General features: G+C 52.2%; 2 protein-coding genes across 3 annotated transcripts in view; one reads left to right on the top strand and one right to left on the bottom strand.

Annotated features, from left to right (window-relative positions):
- Positions 1-328: 328 nt before the first annotated feature.
- The window catches only part of TWF2 (twinfilin actin binding protein 2), a 35,597-nt gene continuing 24,875 nt past the window's right edge, over positions 329-11,050 (top strand). The window contains exons 1-4 of one of the 2 annotated variants that reach the window (XM_062008319.1): positions 329-2,098; positions 5,703-5,807; positions 6,481-6,657; positions 9,054-9,196. In XM_062008319.1, coding sequence (XP_061864303.1) covers positions 9,177-9,196 — 20 coding nt within the window. In that variant the 5' untranslated portion in view covers positions 329-2,098; positions 5,703-5,807; positions 6,481-6,657; positions 9,054-9,176. Of the gene's footprint in view, positions 2,099-5,702; positions 5,808-6,480; positions 6,658-8,583; positions 8,877-9,053; positions 9,197-11,050 lie in introns of those variants that run through there. The other variant, XM_062008318.1, reaches the window with a different exon arrangement.
- On the bottom strand, positions 3,642-11,011 carry PPM1M (protein phosphatase, Mg2+/Mn2+ dependent 1M). Its single transcript, XM_062008317.1, has 10 exons — positions 10,794-11,011; positions 9,452-9,572; positions 8,571-8,825; positions 7,999-8,111; positions 7,375-7,459; positions 6,946-7,064; positions 6,413-6,476; positions 5,495-5,602; positions 5,084-5,232; positions 3,642-4,595 (listed from the first exon to the last, which is right to left on the bottom strand). Exons 1-10 carry the CDS (start codon positions 11,009-11,011, stop codon positions 4,406-4,408), a joined length of 1,422 nt encoding a protein of 473 aa, XP_061864301.1. The 3' UTR covers positions 3,642-4,405.

The raw sequence follows: 11,050 nt of genomic DNA, 5'->3' as shown, positions 1-11,050 counted from the left end.
TGCCTGTGTTTCTTCTTCATGTATCATCTTGGCTGATCTTACTTGTAAATATTGGAGTGGGGGGAGGGCAGTGGGAATGGGCCATATTTTTTTACTTTTAGATATTAAAGAAAATGGTGTGGGCCAGTATTGTGGGGTGTGTAGGCTGTTTACCTTCACCCATGCAGCTCTCCCCTCCTGGTTTGTAAATAAGCTCCATTAAATTCTCCTCACGCCAAGCTTAGAGCTGTATCCCTTTGTGGCTAAGCTGGACATGCAGTTAGCTCATCCTGTGTTCTGTCCTGCAGGCTCTCAGCCATGGCCCCCAAAGAATGATGCTTCCTTGGGCAGCTGATGGCTTTGGAAAGGAAGTTTTAAATTGTTACGTGTGACTGTGCTGACTGCTTTGCCATGGCCCTGCTCCAACAAAGGCCCTTTCGAAGACGTGGGAGGGACATGCTCTCCTGCATCAGAGAGGCTTGTGGGTAGATGGCACAGAAGGGTTGGCAGGCTGGGCTGCTTTTTCCCTAAGCATTGCACTAGGAGGCTGGGATGGGCTCAGTGTAGATGTGGTGGTTGTTACATTCTTGCCTTTCCAAACACACTTATGTGCTGGGTCACAGCTTGGAAAGTCCATTCTTTCCCTCCCCCAGTCACACATGCTTCACCTCTCTGAAATGTAAATGTTGGTAAGGTGCCAGGAACAGCAATGGGTTCATTCTCTTTGCTCTCAATGCCAGTCCCTACTGGAGAACTGAGCTGGAGCATCTTACCTTAGGTCAACTTTCTGAATGCTCCCCTGCTACAGCAAAGGTGGTCTCAGCTGTTGGGGCCCTCTATAGAATTCAGAGTGTGTTTCTTTGGAGGAGTCAGTTGGTTTGTGAAACAGCTTCTGGTTTACTTTTCATTCCCTTTTTTTCCCTCTCAGAGCCCTTGTCAGTGGAAATGTGCCATGCTGAGAGCTGGGGATGGGGAATGACCACCTCTCCACTGCTGCTTTAAAGTAGGAGCTGCAGCATTTGGTTGTGGCAGCCTGATAAACTGGATATTTGGGTCAATGTTGTGGTTGAAGCTTCTTAGGCTTTGTGGTTTCCCTCTGCTGCTGCTAATGCCAAGTTTAGAGCCATTTCTAAGGGCGTAGGTCTGTGATGTGAGCTTGCCATCCTCCAGGATGGAGATGCAGATGAGAGGTCGATACTGTTACACCACCATCCCCCTTCCTGTGCTGCCCCACTATCACAGACCAATGCCCAGGGTGAGGGAAGATTGTTATCCTGCTCTCACAGCTGACTGGCTTTGTACAGCCACTCCCTCAGGTCAGTCTTGTTGCATTTCAGGCTGCTTGGTGCTATTTACCATTATTGGTGTTTCTGTAAGCAACTGCACTGTGCAGTGGTTTGTCACAAACGGGTATTGGGGGTTTGTAGGGTGATTTGGCAGCTAGCCTTGAGCGTTAAGCAGCAAGTTGTCTTTCAGGGTTTTACCAAGTCTGTCAGCTAAGGAAGAGAGAGCCTACAGCCACTCTTGGTACTTTCATAGGGAAGCATTTGGAAGTCTTATTCTAAAAATGCTCTTTGCTGATGTGATTTGAGCACTTGCCTACAGACTGTTGTCCATCTCTCTTCCCCTTGCAGTGTTGTAAAACGTTGTTGCAGCATGAAATGTTTAAGAAACAGACCTGAAGGACACGTACACTAAGAACACTGGTGGCTTTCTGGAGTGAAGATAACTTTACAGCTAGCAGTAATGCTCAGTTCAGAATGAATGCCTAATGCCTTCCCAGAGTCCATTGCCACCCAACAGGTAGAGATGCCTTTCTTGGTTGAGGTACTACTGAGTGTTTTCAGTCTGCTTTTAAAAAAGAGAAAAGGACCAAGTATCTGTCATCAAGTAACTTATATCTTGTGTTTCTAGAAGGCCAGACAGGAAAGGTCAAGCTTTTAGCTTCCACCTTCTGTGTGCTTCTCTAAAAGCAGCAGGACTGGAATTGCGCAGCAGGGCAGCCAGCTGATCAGAAATGGACCTCCTTAAAAACAGCACTCCGGGTCTAACAGAGCATCCAACCTTCCATAAATCCAGGCAGGCAGCAGCATTTCCCCTCTGTCTGACGTTTCAAAAGGTGAATGTCTGTTTCAGTGTTCTTTGGGGGTGAAATAAAGTCCTTCTTTTGTAAATAAGGAGGAAGTGAGACTCAACAGCCTCACTCTAAATACGTAGTAGTGGTGGCTCAGCACATCTGCTGGTGCTGTTGGAGATTCCAGGTGTGATTCTCTTCTCCAAGTTAGTCTTTGAGAGTTTTGTTTTTAATTGAGGCTCCCAGCTCCTTAGTTCATGTCCCAGTCCTTGCTCTGGGGGACATGGGAGCAACTAAACAAATTTGGAAGCAGTGGTGTATCTTTTCCAATGCCTCTTGACTAGATTTGCACTTTAAGAGACTTCAACTTGCTTTTGGGTCAGGGACTAAGCCTTTCAGAAACTGATCTCTGAGCTGGGATGGGGAGTTGGACTCTGAGGTGGTATCTGTCAGGTGAGTGTAAATACATAAAGTCAAGTTATGCTTTGTTACAAAATACTACATATGTGGAGAATTCAATGTTGTGGCTGTTAACAATAAATATTTTGTAGAGAGATCCCGAGTGCTGTAAATGCTGCATTTGTCTGGTCTGCTACAACTTGCTGGTCTCTTAGAGGGGGAATGGAAAAAGCATCTATTTTTTTTTAAAGCCCCTTCATTTTGAATAGTCAGAAGCTCTGTAGTGGAAGCTGGGATCCTCTGAAGCTCTCCCTATATAAATTGTTCATTTTAAGAGTTTTTTTTCCTTGCCTAGTAATGTATCAGGAGAGGGAAACAGTCTTGGTACAGCTGCTTGTCAGGGTGTGGTGCCTGAGATAGAGGGTGTTCATAGCAGGCTGGGGTCTGCATGGAAGAGCTGACCTCTTCCTCAGCAGGAAGGTGGGGAAAGAGCTTGTTGGAGTAAGGGGAAACTTGGATCCTTAATATATAACATTACAGCTGCTGGAGGGGGTTGACAACCAGCAGAGGTAACATAGGTATGACCCCATGTGTATTGCTCTTGGGTTAAACTTGAGAGGATGGGGGATATGTGGAGCATGGAGAGAAATGGGTTCTTTTCTGTCTGCCTTACACTGTGAGCAGGTAGCTGAGAAGGCTGCCTCATTCCTGGGCCCAGGCCTCCCATTGCAGGAAATCATGTCAACACCTCACCTTGGAATAGTATAAGGAAGGGAATACTAGGGACAAACTGGATTTGGGCAAAGCCAAAGCCTTATGATTTCCTAAGGCTATTTGTCTCCATCTCAAGTCTGGGTAAAACCTCTGACAGGAATAAAAATGCAGTAAGATGTGTGGGGAAAAAACCCTCACATGTATTTTTATTGGGGCTTTCATCCATGTGGAACTTAAAACATACACAGGAGTTTGCAGGACTCCCCACTGAAATGGACAACTGGGTAATGAACAATGAAAACCAAGTGAGGACTTGGGGATGTGGGAAGCTTGTCCAGACCTGAATTTGCCTGGCTAATGAAGAGGTTAAGAAGCAGATCTTTTAGACTTTAAGGCACAACTCTTTGGCATGTCTCCTGTGCTGCTGCTCCTGTTGTAGGAGTGTGAGTGGTTGAGAGTCAGCACTGCAGACAAATTTGAACAAACCAGTTTTATTTTGCTTGGAGCCCTCATACTAAATCAGCTGATGCACTTAAACTTTGGTTCTCATTGGTGTCACTGCTACAAAACTAACTTTGCTGCCAGAAATTACCTGAATGAAAAGTGTTGGCAAGTGTCATGGACTTAAGATTTGTTAGAAATCAACATTGCATTGTATAAAAAAGTAAGGCACGGTCTGTACACCAACGTGCAGCTTCATCTGCTAACATCGTCTGCTTGGAGGTGGTGCTGCCTACAAATGGCAGCTTTTTGAGGAGGTCTGGGCTGCTGCTCCCATTTGCACCGTGGCTGTACCTACAGCTCTCAGCAGCAGCTCCCAGGCAGTCTGTACAGATATGGGGGATGCTTTAGCTTGTGCATCCAGTTTTACACATCTTAGTTCAAGTCTGATGAAAAGCCAGCTGCTGAGACTGGCTGCATCTCAGCTGATCCTCATTCTTCAATATTAAAAAGGGAGAGGGGTTGCTAGAAACGTGGACTGGATGGAGCCTTGCTGTACTGCAAAGACCTTGGTTCCCTTCAGCCTGTGCAGCTGACGCTTTCATGTAATTTCTCCTTGGCCTGACAATGAGAAAGGAGTCAGAGGAATGATTTGTTGCCTGCTATTCCTCTCCTGCACGTTCTTAAGGAGCTAATGTTCCTGTTGATGTGCATAGGTGCTGGCTGTGCATTTCCAGGTTCCTCTGCAGATGGTTTTGCTGGAGGAGAGTGTAGGTGTGCAGCAGAAACTCCTCTGTCTCAGGTGGATGCTGAATAGCAGAGATCCCGTGTGTCATACCAACAGTCAGTCTCATCCCTCTTGAACAGTGGGATGACAAAGACAGAGATGTCATCGTAGGACGCCTCGTGGCTCTCATCCAGCAGCCACTGGTGCCCTCTCTTCTTCCCCCTTGCTCTGCACACCAAGCACTTGGCCAGTTCTGAAAATCTGTGGGTGGAAAAAAACCGCAAGGTCTGGGTTAACGTGGCACTTCTTCCCTTACTTCCTCAATGCTCAGCACTACTCTCTTCTCTTCAGCAATAAATGATACCAGGGGAGGTTCAGATTGGAGATTAGGAAGAACTTTTTCCCTGAGGGCTGTCAGACACTGTCCCAGGCTGCCCAGGGAGGTGAGGGAGTCTCCATCCCTGGAGGTATTTAAAAGACATTGCTGAGGACCATGGGTTAGTGATGGACTTGGCATTGTGAGGGGAGGGGTTGGACTTGATGATCTTAAAGGTCTTTTCCAACCAAAATGATTCTATGATTTGATTTTGTCAAAATAGTAGGGTTTTTTTAAGACACCAGCATTGTAATTGTTTATCTAGGGTGGGGAAAAATTACTGGGCAGAGTCACAGAAAAGAGTGCTTGGTCATGCTGGAGCTGACCTAAAAGCAGAATTTGGCAAAGAAAACAATGGCAAAGCTGATATTACCTGTCAGGATCTGTCCTGTTTTCTGCAAGGAAGCTCCTGACCATATGGGCCACCTCTTTGTTGCACAGAACATCCCAAAGACCATCAGTTGCCATGATGAGGACATCGTCTTCCTTAATGTCATGCAGAGCCAAGTCAAATACATTCACCTGGAAAGCACAGCAGTAAATCATTGACAGTTCCTGCAATGTACTGGAAGAGTCAGCAAAATGACTCTTCCCCTAAGAAAACAAAGTAGGGCCAGGGTGCTTTGAATCTTTTATGTGTCCTTGCTGCCATGCTGCTAGATTCCTCTGTCTTGGTGATTCTCTGGGCAGGGTGCAGAGAAACAGGGGACAGAAAAAGGACACGGCCGAGCCCCGCCAGGTCTGTAAATAGAGGGTGCTACAGAGAGTGGGTGCTACAACTGACCTTGGGAATGCAGGAGAGGAAAGGTTTGACTTCAATATTGGTGTCAATGACTTTAAGCTGATGGTCCCCCAGACCTCGAGAGACAGCCAGAGTCCCCAGCAAACGAGCCTGGCCCCAAACAAAGCAAAACAGTATTGAAACATGAGAACGTGGCACCTCTAAAGGCTGATGTGTGCCTTGTCCTGACTGATCCATGTGTTGCCTTTAGGACCCCTCTCCAAGTGCAGCCCCTGGAGACTTCAGAGGTGGAGGAGTGATCAGAAGCAATGGCCTGATGTGGAGACTGCCTGCATATGGACGAGTGTGCTCTCGAGTTAGTACATGCACTCTGGGTAATGCTGCAGACCTCAGGAAGCCCATGGTGGCATCACCCTTGATTTGAGGTGTCAAGGAAGAAAACTGGGTTGGTTGAGGAAAAGGGGTCCTTTCTCCTAGCAAGGGAAGTTCTGCACTTGACTCCTTGCAAAGTGGGGGTTGGCATGTGGGTTGTAGGGCTGAGGGAGGTGGTGGGGCTTTCAGCTCCACCCCAGCAGGCAGAACCTGGATGTATGCACTCATTACTTCTCCCTGCATCCTCCTCTCTGGGCTCCTTTTCTCAGCCTCAACTTGAAGGTGAAGGTTTGTGAGAAAGGCACTAGTTAGAACTGAAGGACAGACCAAAGTGGGATCTAATCAAGTTGTAATCTGAACTGAGTTCTTGTGTGCAGGGGGAGCTGGGGAAAGGGCTGGCTGGCTCAGGGCTGCTGGCTCAGGGCAGGCTCTGCTGTGTTGGGGCTATGCTGTGCTGCAGAGCCCCAGAGCACTGACTGCTCTGCCCTCCTGACATAGTGCCCTTGAGTATGACTGTGAGTGACAGGGACAGTGAGCACCCCCAGCAGACTTGCCTCTGCCTTCCCAGCATGTAAAGCATTAAGCTACCTGCTTGCCTTGACCATGGACAAGAGGATACTTGAGGTCGGCTTTCTCCACTGTCTTGTATCCCCTAGAACAGAGAATTCACCATTGACTTGGGATTTGTCTGACTTGAAGGTACCACCCAGCCAGAGCATTTCAACCCTGATTCAGCTCTTGTGGTGCCCCCTGCACAGGCAGCTGACTGAGGAAGGAGGAAGGTGACTTGCTGAAGCAGATGCAGTGAAGATGACCCCTTGCTGAATACACAGGTGATTTTTTTTTTCCCTCTCCTCTTCCTCCCCAGTTTGTACCTGCACCAGCCTCACCTCACAGGATCCCAGAAGGACCACCTCAACCATTCCCTAACAGCTCCAGTCCTTCACTTGCGTGGGGGAAGCTGCTCAGAGCATCCTTCACTTCACCTGGCACAGCTTTGCACTGCCAGGCTCCCTGCCCTCACCAGTGGGACACGGCCCTTCTGCCTTTGCCTCCCCCTGGCTGTGGGCAAGTAAAGCTGCCCTGTGCTTCAGCCTGACCCTGGGGCAGCCAGGACTCACCAGCCTTCCATGAAGTAATCCCGGTACAGGACTTTCTGGCCCACGTCATCCCCCTTCAACCTCCGTGGAAACTCAAAGCGTGTGAACTCGCCATCCAGGAGCTTGGGGAAAAGAAAAGCCTAGAGGAGGGAATGAAGGAGTGAGGACAGACAGGTTCTGCTTCATCAAAACTGCTTGTGCCCCAGGCCTGGCACTCCCAGCAGCAGAATGGAGAACAGGATTGGGAAAGCACACCCCAAGGAGGACATGAGCACCTCCCATACTAAAGGCTGTTGGTTGAGTCTTGCCCCCAGCTTTCCTTGCCTAGTGCCAGATGACATCCTGGCCACAGAGTGGCCTTCGAGGAAAGCTGGTGGCCTCTTGCCACAAGCCTCTTGTGACCCAGTGGGATGCTCACAGCTGCACTGATGCATAGCAGGAGTTGCTCACCAAGTGCTGGAGTCGCTGCCTCTCGGTCTCAGGGGTGAACTCACAGCTCATGGGCACGACCTCATCCTTCAGAACAAGAATTGCCCTATGAGGGGGAAGAGGCAAAGAGCTGAGCTGTGTCTGTCACTGCAGCCCTCCTCTTAGTGAAGCTAGCCCCAAGGTCAGTCAGGTGTGGGACCAATGCCAGACCAATGCCAGAGCATGGCTCTGCACCCAGAAACTGGTGCATTTTCAGTAACACCACTGCAATTGCGCTGTTGCAGCACAGAACTGAGCTCGCCTGGGTTGACAACAGTAGAACCCACTGCCACAGGACTGGTGGGCTGAGCAAAGCTGAGGAAGCTCTTCAGGATGCCTTGAAATCACCTTCCCCTTTTAAACCTCTGCCAGGCTGAGTTTATTGCTGCTCTACCACCCCAGTGCTGCCCTGTTAGTCCCCTGAAATCCCCAAACCTTTCCAGGAGGGATGAGAGCCACCATCCTTCCAAGATGTCCTGTGGCAGGTGGGAGGGAAAGGGCTGGGCTGCACATTCACCTTCCACGGGGTTAACTAAGATGCTGGAACCCTTGTTTGTCTCCCAGCTCTCAGCCCCCCAGCAGCTTCCTTCATGTATTAGGGCTCACCTGCTGTCCCCTGCATTAGCCACATACATCTTTCCCTCGAAATAAACAGCAGCCAGGGCAGTGCAGCCTCCTGTCTGGTTCGTAGCTTCCATCTCCTGGCCCATGACTTCATCCTGTTTGGAAAGGGATGTGAGCTGGGCTGCTGCCTCCTGCAGCTGCCTCATGCCTCCCAGGAGAGATCCACAACTAAAACTGTCTGCAGATGGGCCATGGGAAACCAGCAAGGCAAAAGGCAACACTGCTTTGGTACAGGCAATGAAGCTGTTGCTACTGGTCCAAAGACTGCTTAAGGAGTGTGGCAGAAAGACCTCACACTCGCACACACTACGAGTGTGACAGTAGCCACTGTCCCTAAAGAAATGTATCTCCTGGGTGCAGTTTAGCAGAGATGCTGCAGCTTTGCTCTGTGTCAGCACTGCTGCCATGCATGAGGCAGACCTGGGGGAGCTGAACTCATGTGATCTCAGCATGCTGACATGTCCCTGCCTGCTCGCTGAGCTGTGTGGCTGCCCACCTTGCTGTCCTGGCACAGACTGACTGCTGGGGCAGCAGGACTGGTATGGGGTACTCACACATTCCTGGAAGGCATTCTCCAGGGCTCCCACCACCAGGTCCTCTGCCTGGATCTGCTTCTCCTCTACAAACTGGGGGTCGCTGTCGCAAACGCAGCGGCCGCTGAGATGCATCGGGGGATGGGCCTCTGTGATGCCTCCCACAACCTCCTCCAGCTTCTGCTTGATGCAGTAGTGCAAGTAGTTGGAGGCAATGATGGCAGCTTCTGGGCCACCATGGCCATCAAACAGTGCCCAGTAATAACCAGTTAGAAACTGCAGTGAGGAAGAGGGACAAGACAGCAGAGAGAAGACGTCATACAGACGGTAGGCTTGCAGTCAGGACATCACTGGACATGTTTTGCCTGACTTTTCCACCCCTCCTACCTTTCCCTGCCACCAGTTAATCTCCTGCACAGCTCAGACTCGTGTGAAGTCTGTGTGCTGCTCTGAGTGCCTGGATTCACAGCCAACCCTCCCTCACCCACTGTTCCTGTGTTTTAGGGGAGAGAGATGGGGCCACTTCACAAGAGGTGCGGCAGAGCTGCTCCCAAGTGAGAGCATCCCGTGTGTCTGGTTCATGCTGCCATCCCTGAGTGATGACAAACACTGCCTCCTGAAAGCAGAATGAAGACAGTAAAAGAAAGGTGAGAGCACAAAGGAAAGGGCTTGGATGACCTCAAATGCCATACGTCATGGGTCATGGAAGCCTGAAGGAGATGTACAGCCAGAGCTGTCTGCTTGCTGACCAGACATCGGGGACATGGGCCCCCCTAAACACAGCCAGGGGATGGTTTCATCATGTGGGCACGTAGGACTGATGGGGAAACACTGTGTTTCCTGCCCCTGGGCATGGAGCAGGGCTGGCAGCAGGGTGAGCACAGCCTGCCTGGGAACTATACCTGTGTGGAGCACAGGATGAGCCACTCCTCATCTTCCAGGCCCAGCTCTCTCCTCCGGATGGAGAGCTGGCAGCAGGCTGCCTGGTCCTCGTTGAACTCGGACTTCTCAGCGTTGATAACCCTGGGGGTGCAAAGCTCCAGCTGAGGCGTGGGGCTGCGCTGCCCCTTGCCCACCCCTGTGCCTCTGCCCCTCCTTCCGGCCCCACACTTCCTGGTCCCTTTTCAAACTCAGATCTCTGCTGAGGACCCAAACACGTCCTTAACCTGCAGCTGGGAGAAACCTAGCTATGGACACAGGGATGAGTGAGTGGTTTTGGGGCACGCTGGCCTCAGACAGCCCTTGTCAGCACACCACGCTGGGCTCCTTTCTTGGCACCACAGTGAACTGCAAACTGTTTTCCATTCTAGCCTTGCTAATGTTTGTCCCTGGATGGGAGTTTGCTCTCCTTGCACAGCTCTCCACACTGTGTCATCGCGTCGTCTGGCCAGGATGTGTGGACAGCTCTTTGCTGGAGTTCTGCCTGATCCATTCCTTCCGCCCTTAAATATGGCAAACCCAACAATTTCTACAAATTTAATCTTCCTCTTTCTTTTAAAGGCACTTTGCCAGGAGCAAAGGGATAGACACCTGGTGCTGCCACCCCCAAGAAACCACCCACTCTGCCTCAACTAACGTCCCTGTTCCCCCTTTCTGCCTTCCCCTGCCCAACACAGCACCCCAGGGAAGAGCCCTCCCTGCCTGCCCAGCTCCCGGCAGCCAGGACACACAGCAGGGTCGCATCCAGCAGTAAAATCACAGTGCAATCACCACCGCAGCAGAGGACGAGATTCCTGAGCTGGCCTCATGCCGCTCTCGGGGCTGCACCAGGCACTTGTGGCACTGCTCAGGGGTGGGCAGGGAGGTGGGCAGCTGTGTGTCCCACGCTGCCACCAGCCACGGGCAGGGAGGCAGAAGGACAAACATGCCGACACATCGGACCTCGGCCGTGTCTGGAGGGGGAAGCTGCTCCCCTCCTTCCAGGCAGACAGGGTTCTGACTCCCAGCCTTGTCTGAAGCTCAGTGCCTGGGCCGGGGCTGCGGCCGAGGAGAGCAGTGTGGGGAAGAAGCGGGGTTCGAGCACCTCCCGGGGCACCCTCCCAGGAGGCCCCTAACCCCCCCCACCCCTTACACACCTCCCCGAGAGCCCCCTAACCCCGCGCAGACCCCGGGCGTCACTCAGACCCGCATCCCCACCTCCCAAACCCCTGTAGCCGCCCTGCAGACGCTCCAACCTGTCCGTCCCGCACCCGGGCCCTCCCCGCTGCCCGTTCCCGGACGGCCCCGCTGCCGGCCCGCACTCACTCGGCGTAGCCCGCGCCCCAGGGCAGCGGCCGCTCGGGCCCGGTTCCCCGCACGGGCCGCCCGTCGCGCGGGCTCTCGCCGCCGCCGCCGCCACGCAGGAACTTGGGCCGGCGGTAGCGGAGGGCGCTGGGCGGCGGGCCGGGGCCGGGCTCCTGCGCGCCGCCGGGCCGCTCCGCGGGGCCGCCCCGCCGCAGGCGCCGCAGCCAGTGCGCGGACATGGCGGGGCCCGCGCGGCGCCGGGCCGGGCCGCCAGGCGG

Source organism: Colius striatus, chromosome 15, assembly GCF_028858725.1.
Source record: "Colius striatus isolate bColStr4 chromosome 15, bColStr4.1.hap1, whole genome shotgun sequence".
Lineage (NCBI taxonomy): Eukaryota > Metazoa > Chordata > Aves > Coliiformes > Coliidae > Colius > Colius striatus.
The sequence above is the reverse complement of the archived record's forward strand: the minus strand, read 5'-3'. Positions and strand labels throughout refer to the sequence as shown.